At 42.5% G+C, this 26,571-nt stretch overlaps 1 protein-coding gene across 49 annotated transcripts in view; it reads left to right on the top strand.

Annotated features, from left to right (window-relative positions):
* EPB41L2 (erythrocyte membrane protein band 4.1 like 2) overlaps nt 1-26,571 on the top strand; it is a 220,208-nt gene that overhangs the window by 187,952 nt on the left and 5,685 nt on the right. For 13 of the 49 annotated variants that reach the window (XM_045499593.1, XM_045499585.1, XM_045499578.1 and 10 more), the window contains 5 exons: nt 3,856-4,422; nt 6,330-6,452; nt 8,185-8,283; nt 10,347-10,427; nt 14,543-14,652. In XM_045499593.1, coding sequence (XP_045355549.1) covers nt 3,856-4,422; nt 6,330-6,452; nt 8,185-8,283; nt 10,347-10,427; nt 14,543-14,647 — 975 coding nt within the window. In that variant the 3' untranslated portion in view covers nt 14,648-14,652. Of the gene's footprint in view, nt 1-1,376; nt 1,545-3,595; nt 3,650-3,855; nt 4,423-6,329; nt 6,453-8,184; nt 8,284-10,346; nt 10,428-14,542; nt 14,653-26,571 lie in introns of those variants that run through there. The other 36 variants (XM_045499591.1, XM_045499583.1, XM_045499576.1 and 33 more) reach the window with 7 other exon arrangements.

Raw genomic sequence — 26,571 nt, 5'->3', positions numbered from 1 at the left:
ATTTGAATATGATTTTGGGAGAAAGCTGGAAACCAAATCACTTAATGTAATACATTTGCATTTAGTAAATAACGATTACATATCCTCTTCTGTAAGAATTATATGCTTGTATGAAAAATTCTCATGAGTCCAGTAGAGATTCCATAGACTGTAGTTTTAAGGTACTTATGAAGATATTTTATTGAATAATTAAATGCATGGCACTTATTTGAACTCCCCAGTGCTCTCTTACTGGGAAGGACACTCTCTACCCACCCGACCCGGAGGGATGGTGTAATTACAGAGATTGTAATTAAGCTGAATTAACCTAGAAGATGTTTTTTCTCTCCTGAATATTGCAAGTGCTTCTGCACCACACCCACCTCATGTCAGTGTCCCTACTCCTCACCCTTCTTAGTGTACTGTTTCAAGGGGCATCTCAGAAATGCCATTCATTCATTCATTCATCTTTAAGCTCTCGGAGCACTCAGGTTTTTGAGGAAGCATTCTTACACAATTTTGATGTTCGCTTTATGGTGACTCTTTACTGTTGGCATTACAGGTACCCGGGACAGTCCCAGGCTTTCCTGTTGTGCCCTCACACAGGTTAGGGACTCCTGTTTAAGGACCACAGTGTGAACATTAAATGTGCCTTTGTGGTTTTTCAGGGACAGGTGATTTTCACGTCACTCCCTTGAATTTCCGCCTCTGAGTCTGTCTTCCTGTTGAGAATTTTTTTCTTTACCTGGTTCTTGCTGAACAAAGCAAAGCACTGTTTCTTCATTCCATGGCATATTTAGCGTGTCTAGGGATTTCCGTGGGTTGCTGTCAGAGCACACGTTGTACAGACCGTTCATATGGTACGTCACCCTGGGGGAGCTAGCGTGGGCAGGGAAGGCCGTGCACAAGACGCAATGTCAGGTGGACCTCAGAGAGATGACAAAATTAGCAGGGCCCAGTGTGCCCAGGGAGGCAGGAGGGTGGGGGTCATTCAAGCTCTTACACAGGAATTCGTGTTGCCAGAGTAGGGGCCACTGAGGAGACCCTTCTGTGCAGAAAGAGGCTGACGCCGAGTAGCTACTTCAGGAATACGTGAAAGTGTTCGGTGTGTGGGTAGATCGGTTGTGCTCAGATTGTAAATAAAGCTTCAGTGATAAACCAAGGCATTTGAGCTGGTTCCCGTAGGTTAGAGCTATCAGAATCTCAGAGTGGAAAGCTGGCATTTAGGCAAAACGCCAACATATGCCTGCTCGAATCTCGCAGAACCCTCGCCTTTCTTTCAGTTTGTGCTGTTCTGTGATTCTTTCTTGTGTAACCTTTCCTTTCTTCCAATAGGTCACTGCTGTCTGTTCTGACTTATTGTTAATTCTTTGCTCTTCCTTTTCTGACCTCTCTAGAGCCTAGAAGAGGAGATAATGTCAATTTTGTTTAGTGAAAAGGGCTTTTCTGGTAGCATGAAAGCCACCTTCACCTCAGCCACCACTTGGACAGCAGAGGGCACTGTTGTGAGCTCTAATGCGCCTTCTGAAAAGCTTTCCTCCTCGCCCTTCTCACGGTTGCCAGAGGTGCATTTTACTTTGTTTCCCCTGTTTTCGAAAGCCACATATGAAAAGTGATTTTTATTTTTTGAATATTTAGGAACCCCTCTCTCCGGTGCTTTCATTGGTAAAATTAACTCTTCCTGGGAGAAACATTCAAGAAATAATGATTGAATTTGGACATGTGGGAAAACTGTACAGATTGGATGTTTCTCCTGCGGCTTTTGGTCCCCTGCCCACCCCCAAAATCTGCCTAAATTCAGAGAATCCTTTAAAACCACTAAGGAACAGAGTCTGAGTTGTTTTGTGAAAGGAAACCCTCAATCTAGTAGAAGCTAAGTATGTTCTACAGAAAAGTTTTTAAAGCCTAAATGTCTTTCAGGCATCTTCTGATGGCTGATTATTTTTTACCATTCTGCTTACGTCCACAAATATGAAACGTTTGCCATTCTCAGTGAAGTAATTATTTTCATTTTTTGGAATGACCCTAAGAGATTCCCTGAACTTGGGCAGAACTCATCTGGCTGTCTGGGGTTAAATAATAAATAATTTACTGACCTGGCATCACAATAATGGAATGTCTGCTTTAGAAATGTTCTGATCACTGGATATCTTTACTGATAAAGAAGTTTATAGTTACAGTTAAATGTTATTTATCAAAAGAGTTTCAGAGAGTTCCAGTTTAATATCTGAAACCTCTGGGTTTTCCATAAAGCTGGGAGGATATCTTTTTTTATCTGTCAGTAACATAATTTTTACATGGCACTAATTTGGGGCAGTGAAAACATGTCCTTACTATGCATCTAAGGATAACAGCACGGATCAGAGAGAGTGAGTATATCCTGATAGGTGCTGTCAGAAGTGTGCCTTTTTAGGGCCTTTTGCTCATGGTTGTTGTCCACATCCCTGGTGCAGATAAATGTGGGATGCTGCTGTCTGTTCTAGGAAACGGCTCCAACCCAAGTAGTACCTTGGTAGCTTCGGAACGGGGTTCACATCTGCCCCGATGGTTCAGAGGCGCACTGCCCTGCTCCATTCAGCGTGGAGATACCATCTAAATAAGCAGGGCTGTTGTCTCTAGCAGAATTACTTTTAAGTTAGATCACAGGCTATCAGGTCACCTGAATGTTAAAAAGCCTAGCCAGGCTTCATTTTTGCCCATGCAGAGTAGCCGTCACCCCGCCCCCCCACCCCCGTTTTAAAATAAGTTTAAGGAAAATTGTAAGCTTTGAAAACTCCTTTGTAAGAGTTTCTACACTGGTGATTATAGACCTTTATATCACTAATGTATTTGGTCAACAGGCACTTATTAAACATTTAGGTACTGTACTACTTAATTAGAGTAAATTTACTCCCAAGAAGTAGATGTCTGCAGGGGACAGGAATACATATCTCCGATAATAAACTTGGTTCATTTTGGTTTCCAAAGATGCTAGTTGGAGGAGTTGAATTCTAAGAAAACACTTGGAGCCATCATTGACATCCACCCTAATGTTAAAATATCCCTTTTGCTAATCTATAATGTAGTTGGGGAGGTTAATAACCATTTCTGAAACGACAGCATTTTTATGTTAATAGCTATGTGAGACCCACTATAATTTTGCCCATTATAGCTGTTTTTTAAAGGAGCCAGCAAAAAATAAAGGTGCCGTCTCATTAGTGCTATATTCATTTAGGAATCAGGGTTTCAGGCCAGGCTTTATAGTCAGATTAAAGTCAAAACTGTTTATTGAACAGGTTTTAGAAGTTTCACAATTTCCACTTTAAAATAATCAGTGGGCTTTGGTACAATTCCGTTTTCCTCTCTACCTTTTCAACTAAATAAGTAGAGCTTACAGGTATAACCATAATAAAAAGCATTTTATTTCTTTGGGAGGATGCTGGCAATTTTGTGCTTTCGTTTCCTTTCGTAAGCTTTTTGCATTTGTGTGGATTGTCCTTCACGTGACCTTGAGCAAAGGTTTTTGTAGCTGTCGATTCTCGCTGTTCTGTCCTCGCGGTGTCAGATGTTTGTTTTGGTGGGTGTTGCGGTGTAAAACTTTATTGATTTGTGTCCTCGGTTGCTTTTTGTTCCGCAGAAACGCGCTCCCGAGTCAGAAGGGCCTTGCACTGGAGCCAGTGATGCTGCTAAGGTTCTCCCCTTTTCCATGTTAACACCATTGCCCGATGTTTCCGACTCCCCTCACGTTCTCCCCGCTTCCCTTTCAGTCAGCCATCATAATCATCTTTTGTTTCTCTCCATGCCATGAACCTACCATCAGCTAACTTTGGTTTCCGTCGTGCTTATTTATTCATATATTTTTGTTTCCCCTCATCCGTTTTTTTTTTCCCCGTACAGAGTTCACATGAGACTCTGAATGTAGTGGAGGAGAAGCAGCAGGCAGAGGTTGGGAAAGACGAAAGAGTAATCACAGAAGAAATGAACGGTAAAGAGCTATCACCTGGGAGTGGTCCTGGGGAGACCCGTAAGGTGGAGCCTCTGACGCAGAAAGACTCCACCTCCCTGTCTTCTGAGAGCAGCAGCGGCAGCGAGAGCGAGGAAGAGGAAGACGTGGGCGAGTACCGGCCCCACCACCGTGTGACCCAGGGCACCATAAGGGAAGAGCAGGAGGAGTATGACGAAGAGGTGGAGGAAGAAGCCGGCCGAGCAGCCAAGGTAGTAGAGAGGGAGGAAGCAGTGCCAGAAGCCAGCCCAGGCAGACAAGCAGGTGCCAGTGTAAGCGCAGTAGAAACAGTGATCCAGGAGAAGGTAGTGGCCCCAAAGCTATCTGCAGAGAAGAGTGTAAACGAAGGCGCTATTAAGCAAGACATGAGCGAAGAAACAGAGGACGAGCAGCATAAAGTTAACGGAGAGGTGTCTCATGTTGACATTGATGTGTTGCCACAAATTATTTGTTGTTCCGAGGTAAATGGGAGACCCCGAGCGGGGAGCTAAACTCTAGAGCTGTTTCTCAGGTGGAGACCACCTGCCTTCCTCCTTCTCCTGCCCTCCCAGTACTCCTCCGGCTGTTTTCAGCGAGATTCCGGGCTTTGTCTCTCCTGGGAGGACGGGGGAAAGCACTGCTTTGTTGATTCTCTGCCAGCTCGGTTCGTGGTTTCTGGCTTCTTTACTGCACCTGGACGCACCTGACAGAGTAAAACTTGCCTCCAACAGCCACACCATTCCCCCCCACCCAACCCCCTTCTCGTTCCACATTTAAATTTTTCTTTGCATGTTTTGGATGTTTTCAACTGTTTGTCTTTAGTTGCACTGCTTCCTTGTGCTAAATGCCTTTTTTGTTGGTTTAATGAGAAAATTGTATACGTATCGTTGACAAACGGTCGGTGTGAGTGTGTGCACGGCTGTTGTCATGATTGGGTTTGACCTTCTGGCTCGTTCTCCCTTCAACTTTAGATTTTTAGCGATGGCAGCTGGTTCTGATTACCATGGTGCTCTTAGTTCAGCATCCGGCAGTGATGAAAAAACATTTCTCGAATACCGCTGTGATTGCTGGTTTTAGATTCCTGGGATTGTGTGGATCGGTGAAGAGCATTTTCTTTCCTTGTGGGCAGCCAGAGGCTAAACTGTTCGAGAGGAGGATCCTCTCCTCATTCTGTCCTGTCCTCCATTCTGGATGATTTGCAGGTTGATCATCTGTTTTGTCGACTATCTACATTGGATAGGAGTCTTTAACATTTTCTCTTCAAGAAAGAGAACTTTCCACACTCCTGGTAGATTAAGTCTTGGTCATGAGGTACAGTGTCTCTGAATTGAGAGTCGAAGTTACACTGAGGGAAGGTTTGCGTCCATGAGACTTTCTCGATTCTAAAATTAAATGCCCACGATGTAGGCATTATCCATATTTGCTTTCTCTGATGGGCTGGAAAATAGTGAAGTGACTTTGTCTTGAAATAATTAATTGGATTTTTACTACGTTACTTGTCAACCTCCTGTTTCACTTCAGAGAAGACATTTCAAGAGCCTTCAAACACTCTTATTATTTTCTGCGTTTAATAGACGGTTGTTCCTCTTTAAATAATTACATCTGGGAATTTTCTCTCAGAAAAAGAACTGTAGTATTTTGGTAGTAGTATGGTCTGGTGTTGTATTAAACATACGTGCTCTGCAGACTACAATGCTAACAGGCCGTGACCCTGTTCTTTAATGTTTTAATTGTTCAGAGCCTTAATGCCATGTTGGCGGAGTAACTCCAGATATAATGTCTTAACTTATGTAACACAGAAGAAGCACCGCGAGTTTTAGACAACTGTGATTAAAAAAAATCATACCTGAAGATATTCTTTCCGAAAGTGGAATATCTTTGTCAGTAGGATAGAAGAGTCCTTTTGGGGGGAAGGGGCAACTCTTCATCTCCCTAGCTGATGTGGCCATTAAAGACAGCCTTCACATAAACCATGTGGTTCTTTAAAACGCAGTAAAAATTGAGACCGGTCACTTCACATAGTTCATTCCATTTTGCTTTCTTTTCCATTTTATGGGAACTTGCCCCAGAGCTAAAGTATATATTCCATGCCACATTTGACATGTAATTGGGACCATGGTAACTTGAAGTGTACCATAATTTAGGGAGCCATTATGTTAGCTTATTCTTCATATATATGAAGGATACACACACACACACACACACACACACGCATGCATCTACTACGATGTTTGAAGGAAAGTGTCTTTCTTTTGTATCTTTTGTTTACCTATACTCTTGTGCATGAGTGCGTGTTTGGATATTTTTTTCCAATTATTTTTGAAGGCTCCATTAAACACTTTTACTTCATTACCTCTAGAATTTACTTTTCCCTTCCTTTCCACCTCAGCCACCAGTGGTAAAAACAGAGATGGTAACAATTTCTGATGCCTCACAAAGGACAGAAATCTCCACCAAGGAAGTCCCTATTGTCCAAACTGAGACCAAAACCATCACATATGAGTCTCCACAGGTACAAAAACTCTAGATTTGGACTCTTTGACTTCTTTTTTCCTTTGTTTCCGTTTTCATTTGTCTTCCAGTTTACGTGTTTCTGACTTCAATGTAGCTTTCTGTATCCCCAGCTCGTAACTGCGCTTCAACTACCTAACTTGCTATATTGCTTCTTAGATTGAGACCGAGAGCTGTAGTCACGTTGGTGATCCAGTAATTACAGGGGGAAGCATCCACATGATTATTTTAGGACAGGCAGTGCCTGTCTTGTTCATATTATTATAAGTCATTTTGGGAGTCTTAACAAAGTTTATTGGATCTGATATAATTTGTGGATTGGTAGAAGTTAGGTTCCCCCCCCCCCCCCCCACTCCATGAAGATGGATCCAGTCATCCCATTCCTGCTTGCCAAGTCCACATACACATCTGAGCTTCTCCTTCACATGGGGTTATTTTCTGAAGACATGTTGTTGATCTGTAAATATGATGCTCTGTGTCCAAATAATTACCAGACTTGTGTTTTTAATTTTAGGTAGCGACTTAGAAATTGATTCTGTAAAAGACTTGAAATAAGCATTAAGATGTCTAACCATAATGGTAACAAAAAAGGGGAAAGTGTTCATCATATCAGAATGGAACTGTTTCTAAATTTGTACAACTACGTTCTCAACTGAGAAATTCGGTGTCCTTTGGTCGGATTGTACCATGGGGGAGGAGGGCAGATTATGGCCCTCTCTCAAAACATTTTTTAAAAGGTTTAATTTGAGTATGTTTAAATATTCCTCAAAATTATTTTTAGATCTGTTATCCACATATGTGCATAGGTCCATGTAAGCAAAAACAGGTTTCTTATGAATGGGTGTGGTAGGAGAGCATGTACTTGTGTGTCTGTAGTATAGTGAGTGGCCTAGTAAATACAGGTGCATGACCCAAGTGTGAGAGAAATTTTCCCATAACTTAGAAAGGCTCTGGGCTTTCTGGTTATTTCCTTGTGTCAGTGTCAGGAAGGGAGACCAGAATGGTGGTCATCACATATACTCATAGGCTATTCATTTGTTTCATATTTTTCCTGGTAAACTCTAGAACTTTCTACCATTTTTAGTATCAAAGGAAACAAGTTAAAACCTATTTAGATATATGCATGGGATTTATATATGATATAAATAGAGAACATGCATGCATACGTGTTAAAATATACATACCCCTGTATATGCTCATAACAAACGATTACAGGAACAATGTCACTTAGAACAATCTACTAGAGATAAGCAAATAGCCAAATCACGTAGGTTTAGTCTATCCCAGTCAGGTTCTGTTGCTTCTTAAATAAGAAAACGTTTATCTGTTTTTACCTGCCTGTGCTTAAAAAACAATGAACTCAGCACTTCTGGTCACTGTGGAAACTTCTCTGTCTGGTTCTCTAGTTTCTTTTTCTGTCTTCTGCAAAAGGCCTTCAGTCAAATTCTCTCCTGATTCCCTTGTAGCTTTCAGCCCCATTTTCTATGTGATTCTTCCTTTTTCTCCCTCCCAGGGTTTTGCTTCTCCACGTGCGTTTAGCCTTTGCGTTTACTCTCTTTGATTGCCAGCCAACCTCCTGCTCAGTAAATCTACAAAATGTGGCAGATAACATTTCCTGCTGATCTGGAAGATTTCAAAAGATGCACATTCGATGGGAGAGGGGGGAAGCTCTTCTCTGACGACATAATGGAAATTAAGTGTTACTTTATATTTTTCCCCCTAACTGTCCAAAGATTGATGGCGGGGCTGGTGGTGACTCGGGGACGTTACTGACGGCACAGACCATCACATCTGAGTCCGTGTCGACGACGACGACAACACACATCACCAAGGTAAAGCAGCCCATGGTGGTACATTGCAAACAGGATCTTTTCTGAATTGTTTCTTTGTTCCCATACACACTCACAATAATACGCAGACAGTGCCAGTGGAGTAAAAATGCTTGGATTTAAAGTATCTGAGAAATTGGGCTCCACTGACAAATGTAGTTCTGTAAAGTACAAGGAGGTAAAAATATGTCCTGAATAACTATACATGAGACAGCTACAGGAGCAGAGAGAGAATGTGGTCCAAGTGGAGGCGTACGGTTGACAAGTACAAATCAACCCTCCTGACCGAAGCAAGTGAATGAAGACCCGTCATTCAAAATGTTCAGCAAGTTGTTGAAGTAATTGAATCTTCCCCTCATTGATTTAAGATGCTCCTACCGTGGCCAGGGAGCATTTTGCCAGATCATTCTCTCAGTCTCTAACACCAGATGACCGATGATTCTTAAAGTCTGGCTCCGGACTAGCAGCAGCAGTCATTCCTGTGTGAATCCCGTGGCCCCACTCCAGATCTGCAGAAACCCTAGCGGTGGTTGTAGGAGCCCTCCAGGTGATTGTGATGCGTGCTGCCGTCCTCCAATTTCTAGCTCCAGCGTGATTTTCCCATGTTTCCCTCTGCTCCTACCTCTCATGTTTCATTAGTGCTGAAGGTTTTAAATGTATCTTTTATGCGGGTCTCACCCTGTGTTTCAACCAGAAACTTTGTAAATTAAAAAACGCCACATAAACGCAAGGTGGTACTGATGCTCATTTTCAAGTGTATCCAGGGGCACCTTGGTGGCTCAGTCGGTTAAACGTCTGACTCTTGATTCCGACTCAGGTGATGATCTCATGGTTTGTGAGTTTGAGCCCCATGTTGGGCTCTGGGCTGACAGTGCGGAGCCTGCTTGGGATTTTCTCTCTCTCCCTCAAAATAAGCTTAAAAAAAAAAAAAAAGTATCCAGTTATCAAGGTTACTGATTACCTTGGTTCTTACATTAAAGTGCTATGACTTGTGACTTAGCGTATAACTTAACAGAGTTGCAGAGGTTGGGTGTGTGCTTTCTTAGGACTGTGCGGTATTTGTTCATAGTTCAGCGTCACAGCCACTTGATCTCTTCAGCCTCTATCGTGTCCCAGGCTGTGCCAGCTTGTTCCAAGCCAGTCACTCTGTGGCAGTTCACACAGGACCCTGCCCCATGACCATTCACACAGACTTTGTTAGTAGACACAGCCACATGCAGAATCTGTAATCAAATCAACATTGAGTGAATATCTTTTTTTTTTTTTTTTAATTTTTTTTTTTCCAACATTTATTTCTTTTTGGGACAGAGAGAGACAGAGCATGAACGGGGGAGGGGCAGAGAGAGAGGGAGACACAGAACCGGAAACAGGCTCCAGGCTCTGAGCCATCAGCCCAGAGCCTGACGCGGGGCTCGAACTCACGGACCGTGAGATCGTGACCTGGCTGAAGTCGGACGCTTAACCGACTGCACCACCCAGGCGCCCCGAGTGAATATCTTTATATCATCCTCCTGTACCTTCTGTATCTTAAACCAAATCCAAGTCTTTTTTTTTTTTTTTATTACTGCACTAAACCAAGTGAACAGAATTACCAAATGGATTTGTATGACGAGAATCAAGCAGTCCAAAACTATAACATCAAGCAATTCTCAAACCTAAATCAAGTACCTAAATTGTTAGGATTCCTTGTAACTCTACATAAACCAAAGAATTATTTCCTCTTTCCTCCTTTAACAAGTGGGCCACTTGGGAGTAAAGAAATTCAGGGAAATTGTAATGGAATGTCCCAACAGAACTGTTTGGATTTCATGGCATCTGTCTTATCTTAATCTCACCTGAGTCTTGATAAATTAGTTTTAAAGTTGCTTTCAGTTGAGGAATACTTACAGATGCTACCACTTTAACAATAGGAATCTCTATTGAGCTTAAAAATGGTGTTTCCAGAACATAAGTCTTCTCCACTCAGTGTACGTTGCCTTAACGATCAGAAGGTCTGAGTGTGCTCCGTTCTCTTTCCTCCCATTATGTATAAACATGCTTTAATGATTGCTGTCTCCCCACTTTAGACTGTGAAAGGTGGAATATCTGAAACAAGAATTGAGAAACGCATCGTGATCACGGGAGATGCGGACATCGATCATGACCAGGTAAAGACCTGAAGTTCTGGTTCTGAAAGTGACCACGTCTCTAAGTTTGGCATGTGCCGTCACATCCTGTCCCTGTGTCATTCCCCTTCTCCCAGTGCCTCCTGGAAGAATCTGCGTCCTCAGGGTGGCACTGATGCTTCCCACGCTAGACACAGCCTGTCCTTTCAGCCTGCCTGATGCTGAACCCGCATAGAGCATGGATTTTGCTGCTTATTTCACACTGGCTTTACATGCACTTTTGAGTCAAAGTAATGGAGAGGATTCCCGGCATCTATTAGGTATTCACGTGGGCCTGGCCTAAAGTCAAATCATGGATTAAAGAATGAATGGCAGTTCAGTGACACTGGCTTTCCAAAGCTAAGTAAGAAAAGCCACCAAGCTTGACTTGTGCCTACTTTCAGGAACTTATAAAGTGTTTTTCTTATAGCCTCAGGAAAGTTGGACTCTTTACCACTAGATGTTTCCCCCAGTCATTACTATTATCGAGGGGTGGGGGAAGGAAATCTGAGGTCTCTTACAAAGTGGAAGATTACACGGATTCAGAAAAATGTTTAAAAGAATCGTGCTTTCTTTCCAATGTCAGCTTGAGCAGAATGCGTGGCTTTAAAATCCAGGTGACGCATGGAACTGTTGGATACTTTGAGGGTGGCTTCAGTTTTAGGCTGCGGCCCCCAAGTGATGGGAGCTTTTTGTTTTGTCATTTTCTCAGTGATTTTAACTCCACTTTAAAGGAAACCAAGCTGTTTTCTTAATAACAACTCGCAGGAAAAGGAATGTTTAGTTGACCATCTTGGCCGGGGAGTAGGAACAGATGATAGTTACCCAGCTTTGAGCACAATATCAACTTCTGGAAAGAGGATTTTAGAGGACAAAACTTCTCATTTAAAAAAAGCTCACTCTATGTGACCAAAGAGATTTTCTTCCATGCCTATAAAGAAAATCACTTTTTTTTAAAACCCTGTAAACATGATTTTACTTACATATTTCCTAATGTGTATCTTCATTCTTTGAGAGCTATCAGTGGTTCAAGGGTTGTCCTGACCCCTGAACCTTGACTTTGTAATAGAGATTCCTAGTAGAGGACAATACCTGTGCCTGTTCTCCACGGGAAAATGAGTGACCCCGTGGAAACCAAGCTGCCAGTTCCCCCAAAGGATTTCTTCCCTTCACTGGGGCAGTCTCTCCTACCCTGTCTCTCCACTGACCTTGTGCCCTTTCAGGCTTTCTGATGTCACGTGTTCCCTTCGAGGATACTCTCAGGCTTTATTTCATGTGTATTCTTTTGTCTTTGACCTGAAAACTCAAATCTAGATAATACTGCTTCTGAACAGCAAATAATAAAAACATGGTCTGAAATTTAAGTACCAAAATAACACCTATTCCTGACTCTTAGATTAGGAAAAAACCCTGCAGCTTTACGTGTGACAGTAGGGACACGACCTTGTCGGTGTGATGTCGTGCTTCAGCCCATTTTAAACCCAAGGTCAGATACCCCATATGAAGAGAACAGATACTTTTTTGTAATGTTTTCATGTTTTAATTCTAAGATGCATAAACTTGTTAGAGTACATTTAATTGTGGCTTCTGGTATGCTTGTCACCAGAAGCTGATGAAGCTCCCTCTCCCTTTTAGCCTGTAATGAGACCACGCAAGTATTTAAAATTAGAGTGAAATCACTTCCCTGCCAAAAACTGAAACTGATCACATAGTGACTTGAATATCATTGACCCATTTTTCGGTTCCTTTCTGTACATTAAAAGAATTTTAATAGTGGAAAGAAACCCTTCCTCTGAGCAAGGTAGAAAAAAAAGGAATCTCTTTTGTGTTGGCAGATTAAAGAGGCATGCATTTAGGACACTTGCTTTGCGGGTGGGGCACCTGTGTGTGTCCCGATGCCCCGCTGTGTACCAGGGACATAGGACACTGCAGTTACCCACCAGAGTGTGTTTCTTTCCAATAACTTCTTAGTTTGCAGGATGATGTGAGATAGTTCCCTCACAATCTTTACTGTTGCTATAATAAATTTTTTTTTTCAACGTTTATTTATTTTTGGGACAGAGAGAGACAGAGCATGAACGGGGGAGGGGCAGAGAGAGAGGGAGACACAGAATCGGAAACAGGCTCCAGGCTCTGAGCCATCAGCCCAGAGCCCGACGCGGGGCTCGAACTCATGGACTGCGAGATCGTGACCTGGCTAAAGTCGGACGCTTAACCGACTGCGCCACCCAGGCGCCCCTACTGTTGCTATAATAAATTAACATTTTACAGTATTTAATTTCATACACTGGTACTACAGACTGAACGGAACTAATGGTAAACGGATTTCAAATGTGCTTGAAGACGATTAAGCAGTTTTTGGTTTCCCTACTTTTCTGCTCATTGAAGCATGTTTCACACGTGCTCCCTTCCCTTGGGCATCATTTTCTATTTCCCCTTTCACATTTGTACTAGTTTAACGTAGGCAGACCTGTGTAACGAACATGAATTAAAAAGTATCTGACAGGTTGTCTGTAGCTACGTTTGGCTCCCATCAGAGCCGTCCTTCTCCCAAATTGGATTCCAGAAACCAACATGGAGTAGACCGTTTTGATTGTTCTGATCTCTCACTTCCCTCTGAACACACAAATGTGGAGCCACTCTGCTGTTCCCCGTTTCCCATCCCCTTTCCCATCGCAGCCATAGAGACACGGAAACATTTTTGACCTCCTCTGAGATAAGCCGCTGCCCTTCTCCCCACCCGTCTTGCCTTTCGGCCCTCAGACTCCCACAACCTGACAAACACTTGGGCTGCTCAAATCGGAGAGTCCCCTGGTTGAGTTCTCTCTTGCCCTGACACAGGTGGGTCGCCAGTTTGTTCCCTAGTGGAAATTTGAGCACCCTCAACTGTCTTCCAAGCTTCTGTGTAAAAATTTTTGGCATAAAAACAATTTCTTTTTTTGCAGCTTTACCTTTCTGTGTGTGTGGAATGAGGCTCGGGGTTTTGTTCAGTAACCTTTCAGCTGACAGAAACTGTACCACAAACAACAAATGCGGTTGTGCCCTTCAGCAGATGACAGAGAAACAGGAAAACTTGGGCTGCTTCTTTCAAAGGCATAGTGCCCATATGAGATATGGTGCTTTCCATCCTTGAAGCCTTCCCTTTCTGTTCCAGAATTCTTTCTTAGATTTTGAGTGGTGTTTTATGGTGTTTTACTTTCTCCCCAAGACATCTTTAAACACCTTTCCCTCAGAAAAATAGGATCTTTCCACTTTGTCACAACACTTGTATGCAGCTTGCTTTCTGATAAAATACAAAGAAACTTCGTTTTCTCACCGTGCGGTCTGGGAAGAGCCTAGGAGCCAGTGGAGTGGCGTCCCAGTCTTGCTCCTGCCCTGTGGCCCAGCCGCAGGATGGCCTCAAGCACGACCTGTTGACCTTTGTGCCTTCAGTGTTTTCGACTGTAAAATAGAGACCTGTACTTGCTGAAGAGTAGTCTGTCTCTGTCCTTTCACTTTGCAATTGTATGTTATCAGCATTGCTGCCGTTTTTATTGTTCTGTGCCCTAGAAGTTTATAGATCTTTTTCCTGCAACATAACAGCTCAACAAACATCTTACCTCAAACAGCTAGTGAGAAACCACAAGGGTAGCTTGTGGTCTGGTCTGGTTTGGTCTGGTCCTGTGTCATTTGAGCTGTGGCATTTGAGCTGTGTGACAGCAAGTACCCGTGGGTGTATAGACAGGCTATTACATCATTCCTCCAGTCTGCACAGTGACCCTCAAAATGATCCTCATGCCCTTAGCGTTAGTCTCAGGTTACAGGTGAGAATATGAAGATCAGAGAAGATCTGTTTTCTCCAAGTCTCGTGGCGAGTACAGGGCTGGGCTTCAGAGCCTGCATGTCTCTTGTACATGTATCATTTGAAAAGACTGGTGGGAAAATGGGAAATTTGGGGAAGTGAGAAGCATTCTCTAAAATGAATTATGAGCCCACTTAAAATCCCTGCTCCCTCAAAGAAAGCAATAAAGCCATCTTTGCTTGCCATGGAATCCCAGTTGATCAGCGTACGTCTGTCTTCCCAACCCCGGGAAGCAGCCTGTTGCTGTGCTCACAGTGCTCTCTCCTGACTCTGGCAGGCGCTGGCCCAGGCCATCAGGGAAGCCAGAGAGCAGCACCCCGACATGTCAGTCACGAGAGTGGTGGTGCACAAAGAGACGGAGTTGGAGGAAGGGGAAGAGTAAGTAAGGTAAGCGTCTGTATCCTCTGGGGCTTCTGTCTTGACCGTTGGCGCTCCTCAACCCGCCGAGGGACGTGAAATGTACTCCCTCACGGTGTCTGTCTCCTGTGGTCCATGTGATTTTTTCAGACTTTATTATCCCAAATATATCTACTCACATTACCTTCATATAGTTATTAACTCTGCTGTCCAATGGACATGTAACGTTAATAACTGTCATGTACTGAGGGCTGCTAATAATTGACATTTCTATATTGTTTTACTGTTGGCAAAGTATATCAGTATAGGGGCGCTTGGGTGGCTCAGGCAGTTAGGTGTCCGATTTCAGCTCAGGTAATGATCTCACGGCTCATGAGTTCAAGCCCTGCGTCAGGCTCTGTACTGACAGCTCAGAGCCTGGAGCCTGCTTCTGATTCTGTCTCTCCCTCTCTTTGCCCCTCCCCCACTCACACCCACTGTCTCCCCCACCCACTGTCTCTCTCTGTCTCTCTTGTCTCTCTCTCTCTCTCTGAAAAATAAATAAAAACATTAAAAAATAAAATAAAATTTATATGTAGATATAAAAAAACCAAACCAAGGTATATCAGTATAGGTTGTCTTAATTGACATTTACGATGACCCTTTGAAGAAGGTGCTATTGCCTTCATTTAGATGAGGTGTTTTTATTGTAGGGGGCACAAAAGGGAGATGAGTTAATTCCTTTAAATATACGTGAAAAAATTATATATTAGAGAATGAACCAAAAAGGAAAAGATTGCTTTGGCTATATAAAAAATTTAAAACTTAAACCAAAGTAGAAGATAAATGACAAAGTTCAATATGCCTGGCAGAGAAGGAGTCCATATCCTGAATATATTATGAACTCTTGGGTCTCATCAAAAAATTTAAGCATGTAAGTAGAAAAATGGGCAAAGAATTAAGTAAACCACATAGAAACTAAGTGAACAATAAAAAATGTTCAGCCTCACTATTTAAATCAATACAAATTAAAAATTTAGTGTACAAGTTTTCACTTATAAATCTGGCAAATTTTGTTTTTACCTAGTGTTGGGGAGGTTAAGAGAGGAAAAATAATAGTCCTGTGCAGCTTTATAAATTAGTAATATTTCCTAGAGAACAATTTGGCAAAACCCACATTAAAGGTACCTACCATTTAAACCATTGTTAAGAATTTATCTTAAATAATCAGAGATGTATACAAAGATTTACTTACAAGAGTATTTATCATATATATGTATATATATGTGCATGTGTGTGTATGTATGTGTATATATATGTGTATATATGTATGTATTTGTGTGTGTATATATATATATATATACATGTATACACACACACACACACACATATATATATATATATATATATATATATATATATATATATATATACACCCAAACACACACAGTCACACGGACAGTCTAAATGGCCAACAGTAGGGATTGGTTATATCTTAGGCTGTTTCTGTGTGATGACTAAAATATAGCCACTAAAAGTTGTGCTAAAGAATTCTTAGTGAAATGGGTAAATGTTCATAATTACATTTGTATTAGGGTTTTAAAAGGTAGGTTTTTTGCATAGCACATATACCAAGTTGCTTTTTTGTTTTTAAAATGCTTTTACACTGATCGGTTAATGGATACATACCTCACAGGAATGCCGGTCACAGAATACACCTCGTAGTCAGGCCAGGTGTCTTACACAGAAGTCATGGCTCCCATGCTTGCTCAAACTCCCCTCTGATGTTTTAGTTTATACTGAACTAATACGAAATGACCTATAACTTTCTCATTCTTACTGATCTTGATGGATTCTGGATTCTAATCCTTTGTTACGGATTTATGTGTTGCAGATATCTTCGGGTTTGTGGTTTGTCTTTTATTTTAAGTAGAGGTCAATATAGTTAGTATATTGAATGTAGTTATTAATAGAGTTAATACAGTTTAATTACCACGCTTTTCTTTATGGCTTATGCTCTTTCCATACCCTGAGGTGTTAAAGATACTATTGATCAAAGCATGTTAATGTTGCCTTCCATAGATCAATCCTTAATCCATAAGAAATCGGTTTTTCTGTGTGATAAGAAACAGTGATCGTTTGTTTCCTTTATAAGTACCAGCATTCCAGCCCTGTTTATTGAAGAGCCCATCCTTTCCCTCTCTAATCTGCAGGTCATGTATCAGTTTTCTTGTATACATGGGGATGTTTCTTGGTACTTGTTTCCTGTGTCTATCTCTGCTCCAATGCCATACTGCCTCAATTATTATAGCTTTAAAATGAGTCTTGATATTTGGTAGGATATGTCTCCCAATTGTGTTTTTTTCGAGTGTCTTTATTCTGGGCTCCTGGTGTTCCATATAAATTTCAGAATTGGATTGTTGAGTTCTAAGGTAATCGTATGGTATTTTAATTGGAACTGCACCCACTTTGTAGCTCAGTATGGTGAGAATTACATCTTTATGATATTAAGTCTTCTTTCCCACAAACAAAATATTTCTCTCCACTTACAGGTGTTCTTTGATGTCTTCCAACCAACTTGTGTAACTTTCTTACCCAAAAGAGGTCTTATGAATCTTCTCTAGCCGTTGCTGGTTTAGGAAGATACAATTGACTTTTCAATTTTTGTCTTACAAGTTTTAATGTGAATTGGTCATATCAGTTATTCCTAGCACCTTTTACTCATTTTTTTCACTGGGTGTGTGTCCACACGTGCACACGCGCGTACACACACAGCTTTTGAAGTTTGACTCTCAGAGGACCTCTTTTATAAGCAGCCTTGTGAAACAGATTTAGGAGGTTAAAATGTAAATTCACGTGTAAGGTGAGCAAACCAGGTAAATTTGGAAAGATTCATCCATCCATTCAAAAAAATCCTTAATGAGTACCAAAGTGTTCTAGGGTAGAGCTTAGGCACTGAGGATTCAAATTGTCAAATTGGTAAACAAAACAAACATGGTCCCCTTCCTCGGGAAGGATCCGCTCCAGGAAGGGAGGTGCAAATATGAGCAAACGAAATGTAATTGCAGATGTGCTCACTGCTCTAAGGAAGTAATGCAGTAGGAGAGAGCCAAATACTGTAAATTTAACCTTTTACTTGAGAAACTGAGTTTGAGTGAAGTCTGAAGGACAAATCGGAGTTACCTGTGTCTGCAGCCATCTAAGCATCCCCACCCCCCGCTGGCTGCAGTTTGTTCTTGAACACTGTCCCTTGCCTGGTGCCTGTCGGGGCTGAGAGGAGGAGTGTGTCTGAACCCCTTCAGCTGCTCTCCACCTGCCCTGCCAGGATCCCACAGAGGCAGCCAGGTGGGCAGAGGCAAAGAGCAGGACCAGAAAAGAAGAAATAACTACCGATGATATATCTGCCCCATCTCCCTTTCTCAGACGCGAGCAGCTCTCCTCCTGATCTGACCCGACCACTTCCTTTAGAGTAGCTCTGAGCTTTTGATCAAGCATTGAAAGTAGGGGAGAGGGGAGCAAACGGAAGATGGTGAAAGAGGAACCCGCAGAGGGCTGAACCTCCCGAGGCCGGCACTCGGCTGCAGGTTGGGCGGCTGTGAGGCAGAGAGGAGTGAGCACGGTCCGGGAAGAAGGGAAACACGCAACGCATGGGGAACTTCACTACTTCTTTGTAACTTTTTATTTTTATGTTGTGTTAAGGACGACTCCCTCCTGCCATTTTATCCTAAATGCATGTTTCCGAGCCCTCAAATGGACACAAAATGTTAATGGCCTTGTCACCACTAGACTGGTGCTCCCTGACTGTCCTGATGAGGAGGAAGAGTCCCACTGGATGGTTTGGTCTGTGTGGCCTCAAAAGAATGAGCCCCAGGAGGGGGAGCTCGTGACTTTGCCTCAGCTGGCACCATGACCTCTCTCAGCCCAGACTTCAAACAAGTCCCTGTGGCTCCTGGAATAATCCCTCATGTAGGATAAAAAGCAGACAATGCCTCCTTCTCTTCTGAAAGCAGTGAGCAGCCAGAGGAGGAAATGATGGAGGAGCAGCCTCTCTTCCATTCATTCGTTTTACTAGCTTGTTTTCTTGTTTGTTACACCAGATCTATGGAACACCCTTTGGGTATCCCCGAATGTGTACCATGGACTTTGAAATCAAACAAGTTCCGCATTCACAATAAATCATTATAGCAAGAGGGTCTCTAGTTTGAGGATATGTTCTGAACTGAGTTTGGCGGGAACAAAAATCTGTGCATGAGGATGGGGCTTCTCACCTGAGCCTCCAGGAAAGTCGGAATAGCTGGATGAAGAAAGGCATGGAAGAGGCCATTCCAGGCAAGATCTGGTACCGTGAACCTGACCCTCTACAAAGGATACACCATCAGGCACAGCTGGGTTGCAGGACACGTGTAGGAAGGAGAGTGATGGAAGGTGAGGGGGTGCAGAGAGGCGGAGGCCCAAGCGTAGAGGGTCTTATGAGCCACGCTAAAGAGGCTAAGCTTTATCCAGAGAAGAAGGTGTGCCTCATGTACTTGAGAGATGGTAAGGAGATAGAGGCTTCTGACTTGGTGACTGCACGGGGATATGGAGGTTAGTGAGTTGGGAAGATTGAGCAGGGGAGAATCCCATGTTTCTGGCTTGAGCCAATGAGTTGATGGTGGTACCTGTAATTTCATGTATTCGTGGGATACGTGTGTTACTTCCATAAGTCATGTGCAGTATGGCCAGTCTTCTTGGCTTAGCTGTCTTTTTTTTTTTTTTTTTTTTTAACATTTATTTATTATTGAGACACAGAAAACACAGAGTGTTAGCAGGGGAGGGGCAGAGAGGGGGGGAGACACAGAATCTGAAGCAGGCTCCAGGCTCTGAGCTGCCAGCACAGAGCCCGACGCGGGGCTCAAACTCACAAACCGCAAAAACGTGACCTGAGCTGAAGCCAGTCACTTAACCAGCTGAGCCACCCAGGCGCCCCTTGGCTTAGCTGTCTTAAAGCAAGGTGTATTTTTTGTTCTTGGTACTGTAGGAGAGAGCACCTGCCTTAGGCATTCTGGAGGGAGTTTGGCAATGAATTTGTAAGGCCCTGTCTTACACACACGCCCACAACAGGGTTATTTGGAAATTTACCGGGTGGTCTGCTTATTAAGAGGAAATATAGCATAGCAGATCTTCTGGGTTCAAATCTATCTCCTAGGTGTGTGACTTCACTTCTCTGTGTATCTGTTCTGCCACGTGTGAACTGAGGATGGTAATAGAATATACAAAAGAGTTTGCTTCCAAGGTACGTTGTAAGAACTTTTTGTAGCCTCTAGAGTCAGCTTTGAACCCTTCTTGATCTTAGGAATAAAATAAAAGTTGGAATATTCTACCCCAGACATGTTGAGTTTGAGCTGCACGTGAGAGGTCTACGTGCACGTGGAGAGGTCCAGGAAGTTGCCAGGAGCTTTGAGAGAAATCACAACAGGCTTCTGAGCAGGAGGGGGAGGCCTGAAGGTCATGTGAATGTGTGCTCTAGTGAGGAAGCCTTTGGTTTGAGTGACCTGAGCCGGGTCAGAGGGGATGTAACAGGAGGAGAGGGGAAAGTAGGAAGACAACGAGGACAAAAGGGTGTCATGAAAGCTGCAGAAGAGAACTCCAAGAAGGAGAAAGTATTAAATATGGCAAAGAAATTAAGTGGACATGTCCTCTGCACTCGTTGGTATGAAATCAGCCTGGGGATTTGTCACAGCTGCCTCAGTCCGGTAGTGAAATGGAGCCCTGTAGCAGGTTGAGGACATAGGGATTTCGCATGGAGAGTGTCAAGAAGCTGACAACACAGTGAAAGGGCCTTTGGCTTTTCTGTGCACTTGTTGTCCAAGGACATGGAGAGCGCTGTACCGGGTTTCACAGAGCCACCAGAACTAGCGCTGGGATTACCCCAAACCCAGTAAATCCATCCTTCCTTTGAGGTAGACCTTGAGTCCCAATCTCCCTCCCACATTAAATACCTCTAAGTTAGTGCTGTTGCTTCCTGTGCTGTTGGGCATCCATGAATACTGATTTCTAAATAAGATCATGTTTCGTCCAAGCTAACCTTTCAGAGTCAGGGTGATATTCAGGATTTCAAAATGAACTCGAAAGCCAAACAGGAAATTAGCATTCATTATCTAACTGACTTGACAGGAGAGAAGAGCCACATTGGCTGAACTGGTAGCCAAACTGAGTTCTAGCTAATTACATGTGGGCCCTGATGGGCATCACTCTGTTTTTAAAAGGGGAAGCACAAACCCATTGACTTCCAGATGACTGTTTCCAGTTCAGGAGCCAGGAGTTCTTCCAGCATATCAACTGTGTTGCATTTTCATTTTATTCCCTTTGCCTCATTTGTGCTAGTCTCATACCTAAAATTAGCATTAGTTTTCAGTGTAGATTAATCAAACCTAAAATGAAGATTTGTACAGAGACTTCGAAAGCCATTTTGGACTTCGTGGCTTTCAGGCACGGCCAGTTTTCACTTTGCAGTGCTGTGGAATGTTGCGTTTAACATTTAAAGCCGGCAGGTGCTATCAAGGAGTCAGCTCCAATAGACTTGAACTGCCCGACGGAAGAGGCACTGGACACCATTGCTGTTGTGCATTCGTTAGCGCCTGGTAGCCACTAATTTCCCAGGGTTTGCCCTTGGACAGAATTACTATTCACTATTGTTTTTGAAGATGAAATGATCTTTATTGTTTTTTTTTTTTTCCGGTAATAATAGAGGCAATTATGTTTTTAAGAAGGGAGGGATAGCAGAAAGTGCAAGTGACCCATAATTCCTCTGCTCCTGGAGGTCGATAATTCCCTTTCACAGTGTCTCTGTGTGAACACGTACACATTCACGCATTCCCACCTCTATTTGTGTAGGCTCCTACTGTTGACTCTGTTATATAGCCTGTTTGTCCCCCCTCCACTTAACGGTTCATTGCAGATAACCTTCCTTGCCATTATCTCATCGTTTTTCAATAGCCACTGAATGGATGCGTGAGGGGTTTACGTGACACCTGTCGATGGGCATTTAGGTTATTCCTCTGTTTTCACAGTTAAACACAGCTGCAAAGATGACACTTGTGTGTACATTTTGGGGGCATGAATTTCATTGTTTTCTAAGTGCAAATGTTTTTAGAATTCTGCTTAGAGTTGGTGTGCCACCCAGGGTTTCGTTTCGTTTTTTTTTTTTTTTTTTTTTTAATTTTTTAAAATGTTTTACATTGAGGGAGAGAGAGACAGAGCATCAGCAGGGGAGGAGCAGAGAGAGAGAGGGAGACACAGAATCCAAAGCAGACTCCAGGCTCTGAGCTGTCAGCACAGAGCTCTACGCGGGGCTCTAATTCACAAACCACTAGATCATGACCTGATCCGAAGTCAGACGCTTAACTGACTGAGCCACCCAGGCGCCCCACAATGGTTTCTTTTGGGCATATTGCCTGCCTGTGCTGAAAGGTTCTATCAAGTTAGACTCCCACTTAAATTTATGAGCAACCTGTTTTCCTACACCTTTGTGACATTAAAGATTGTAAAACATTTAAGAAATCTTTGCCAATCTGGTGAGGAAAGAGCATTTGCCCCCCCCCCCCTTTTTTTAATTATGTATTTCTTTTCTTTTTTTTTTTAATTGCTAGTGAAGCTAAAATACACATATACTTCACAATTTTCATTTCTTTGAGTTGCCAGTTTTTTCCCCTTTTTCTGTTCAGGTGTTTATTATCTCTTACAGATTTATTAAGGTTATTAACCTCTTAGTCACAAATACTGCATATTTTTTCCAGTTTTTCATTATTGAGAATTAAAAATAGCCCCAAAGGGGTGGGGAGGCTGAGGCAAAATTGGCAAATTAGAGTCATGAAGGTGATACCCAAAGTTTTGTTTTATTTTTTGGCCCAAACAGTATTTTTTTAGAACTTGGATTAATGGTGCTTAAAATGGGAAGGCTTTGAACAACTTCAGAAACAGAGAAACTCTGCTGCCTGTCATGGCGGCAAAGGCTGAGGAGGCGCTGCCCCCCTCAGATGAGGGGAGAGCTCTGGGTCCCCAGCGGCTCTTCAGGCTGAGGCCCTTGGTACCCAGTCTCGCTACTGATGTGTTTAGCCTCTGGCCTCTGAGGAGGTGGGCCTGACATTGTGCCTTTATTATACCCGAGACAAGGGCGCATTGAAGAGTATGAAAGTTAAAAGAATATTCAATCTTAAACTGCTTATAGATCATCTTCTCTCAACCCCCCCTCCTTTTTAAATGAGGAACTAGAATCCTAGAGAATAAGGTAATTTGCAAAGGTCATTTCTACTCAGGAATCCTAAATGCCATCCATGTGTAGAGCTAAGTATAGTTTCATCTGTCTGAATAACTTCTCCCATGTTAGTCATCCCAGATACTGTTTTTTAAAAATGTAAATTTGTGGGTGGCATTAGGAGAGAATTTTGCTATGGTAACCGATGAGCGTGAGTGCGTGCGTGCGTGTGTTTTAGATACTCCTGACCCCATGAGAATTACATTCAGTGACTTATTGGCCCTATGTTGATGTAACGCTTATGGATGAAGATAGTTCCGTTAGCCTTAGAGCAAGTGGGAATCTCGATTTGTCTAGTACGATAGCCAGTACTCACATGTGGCTACTTAAAATATGAAAAATACTTCCCACTTGATGTACTGTCAATACAAAATAACATATTGGATTCTGAAGATGTGGGGGGAAAATGTAAACTGATAGTAAGCTAGAGAGTTGGGTCTAGAGATGAATTCTTTTGATTCCCACTAACCTTCCTGTTTAAAGAAAACGCAAAATAAATACTTAGTAAGTAAGTTCTGTTCGTATATGCTTTCAAAGTTTTTTTTTCCCTAAAAGATATAAGGGGTTTTGATACTATTTTTTTAAGTGCAACTTTTATTTGATGCCACAGAGAAATGTTTTCTCATCTCCTTGTCTTAATGAACCTAATATTGATACAGGCCTAGCTAGAATACCGGATACTGAGTATATCCTTTCTCTAGTCCACTTGTAATTTAAATGAAGCTTTAAGATTTTGTAAAATGCTTTCACATCAAGTTCCCACAAGATTTAAACCTAGCAGAGTGAACCAGAAGATCTTATTCCAGCTTTCGGGCCAAATACTAACTACTCTTAGAAATCTTTGTCAGAGCTTCAAAGATTTAGGAAAGCCAGGTTCTTAAAGAAGGCAGAGTCCTCCCAAGATATTATAGGTGTAGTTATTTAACAAAAGAGAACAGAAGAAGGAAACCAGTTTTCCCCCCCTCTCGAACCCCTGCTCTTCAGGCTTGCCTTGCAGATCTGTCCCTGTTACATTCACTCGTGGGTTCATCAGTGGGTACCATTGTGAAAGGACCACATTTGAAGCACTATGATAGTTGTTGGGAGAAGGAGATAAAAGCATAGGAACGCGAATGCTAATAATATAGAGAGTAGAAAATAGTGTTTTAAGAGTAGCCTTCATAAAGGGCTGTGAAAGTTGACCGGAGAGACAGTTTCTGATGGGCATTTCCGAGAAGACCTCCCTGAAAAGGCAACAGGGAAGCCACTCTGTGCAGAGTGCTGGGGAGCATTCGAACAGATGGAGGCGAGCAGAGAGGAAAGAGCATGTGGAGAAGCAATGGGATGGTATCAGGAAGAGCAAATCCTACACGTGGATGTGTGTTGAGGTCTCCGCAGACCTGGAAAGACTTGTCAATGGCAAATTGCAGATGGAAGGTCTTGACCTTGCGTGTCAGTACCTCAGATTAGACTTTGCTGTGTAGGTCATCTGCACAGGGTACGTGAGTAGGGGAAGGGCATGTTCGGCACTGTTCTTCAGGAAGGTCAAATCCCTCAGGAGAGCGTGGAGTTGACTGAAAGCATGCTAGATTAGGTGAAGCATCCTATAAGGGAACCATTACATCGGTTCGAGCAATTATTAACAGGGAAACCGACACGGTCTTCAGTGTCTGTCTTCAAGAGTAGAACAGAACTTAAGGTGGAAGCAAACCCAACAAAACTTGAAATCTCCTCTATGAAAATCTATAAAAATAATACTGGCTAACATTCATTGGTTGCCTGCTCTGTGCCTGCATTGTTTGAGAACTTTGCCAACTAGTTTGAGAACTAGTTCTTACGGCTATTTTAGGTGTCGACGAGGACACACGGAGGCCTAGAGAAGTTAAGTCTCTCACCTAAGTCACACAGATGGTGAGTGACAGAGCTCGAATGACCCACAGTCAGTCTGAATCCACACTACATGCTGCTTTGCAGAAGGCTTCATGACGGGAATCTTTCAAATAACAGACTCCCACCAATGTACTTGAAACATGATTCATTTTAGAAAAATTTAGTGCAAAAGGTCTTTGAGGTTGCAGCTATGATACAAAGCTAAGTGAATAAGTAAATCCATATCTTATAAAATAACGGTGTTTAAAAATGAGGTAAAATTGATGTTTTCATTTGACAGGATGTTCTGAAATTGCTGTGTGGTAGTAATTCTTTAATAGGGACTTCAATGTGTCAAGTATAAAGATTCCAATAGAAAAATTACTGTGGGTTTTAGGGGCGCCTGGCTGGCTCGGTCGTTTTAAGCATCTGACTCTTGCTCTCAAGTCAGGTCATGATCTCATGGTTTGGGAGTTAGAGACCCATGTCAGGCTCTGTGCTGACAGTGCAGAGCCTGCTTGGGATTCTGTCTCTCTCCCTCTCTCTCTGCTACCTCTCCTGCTCACGCTTTCTCCCTCCCTGTTAGCTTTAAAGAAAACTCCATTAACTGGCCTGCTGGCATCCCTAATATCACTCCCTTACTGTCCTCAAAGGTAAGGGAGTAATTGGCTCAAAGCCTAAAGAGACCTTTGGCCATTTACAGTGTGGAAGGAAAGAAGGTGCTCTTCCTGACACCTCCCTCTGGAACAGGAATGAGTTGTGTGCGAAAGTCAGGCGTGGGCTTTTGTTTTGTTTTGTTTTTAACAAATGGAAATTTGGAGAAAGCATCTCAAAATTGACTCTTGAAAGCAAAAATACTTACGTAAATCGATGTGATTTTAGCAAACTCTGAACTTTTGTCTTTGAAGTGAAGTTGTGTTAGTGTGTACGTTATCGAGCGCAATATAGTTGGCACTCAGAAGAGACAGAGATGGGGGTGGAAGGCAACCAGGTCCAAGACCTGAAGGTGAGACCAGAGTCTCCCGGGAGCCACTGGAGAGCCTCTTGAGGTGAGTGGCACCATAGCAGCATTAGTATGTTCAGGCAAAGCAGGTGAAGCAAAGTTATTTCCCTGAACTGTTTGTTGAACAGGTGCTGACCTGTTGACCATTTGACCAAAAAGGAAAAACAACAACAATAACACAAACAACAACAGTAGATTTAATTTTTCCTTCTAAATTCAGCAGGCACACAGATATCCACGAGAGAAGGAAACAGTGATAGGTTAGGGACAGCAGAGGCTACACAAGCAATTTCTAAGGTTGATGGTCCTCAGACACTTTACTCTCTTAAATATTACCAAAGAACCCAAAGAGCTTTTGTCGGAGTGAAGTATATCTACCAAAATTCACGCTAGTAAAAATCAAGATTATTGAAATTTACCACATTACAAATTAAACAGAACAAATGTAAAATATTTATTAAAATAGCTCAAAATAATCACTTAGTGAAAGAAGCGTGTCTGAAAGGCTACAGGTAGTGTGTGGTTCCAATGATATGAAATCTTGGAAGAGGCACAATGAGTGAGACACTAAAAACAGTGGTTGCCACTGATCTCGTAAGAGTCTTTAAATATCGGGAAGCTGTCAAGCTCATGGTGGCCGGACTAGTTTTCCGAAATCCCAGTTTCACCTCAAAGCTTGAGTTTTATCACCAGCAAGTATCGTCCATTGTTTTCCTTGAAATGACAGACAGGCTCACCTCATTTTCAAGAAAATGCCTGCCAAATTGAATAACATGGTTTGTCGTTCAGTAATTCTCAAATAAAAAGGTGGTTATGAAAAAGCAGC

The sequence above is a fragment of the Leopardus geoffroyi genome, chromosome B2 (assembly GCF_018350155.1).
Source record: "Leopardus geoffroyi isolate Oge1 chromosome B2, O.geoffroyi_Oge1_pat1.0, whole genome shotgun sequence".
Taxonomy (NCBI): domain Eukaryota; kingdom Metazoa; phylum Chordata; class Mammalia; order Carnivora; family Felidae; genus Leopardus; species Leopardus geoffroyi.
The sequence above is the reverse complement of the archived record's forward strand: the minus strand, read 5'-3'. Positions and strand labels throughout refer to the sequence as shown.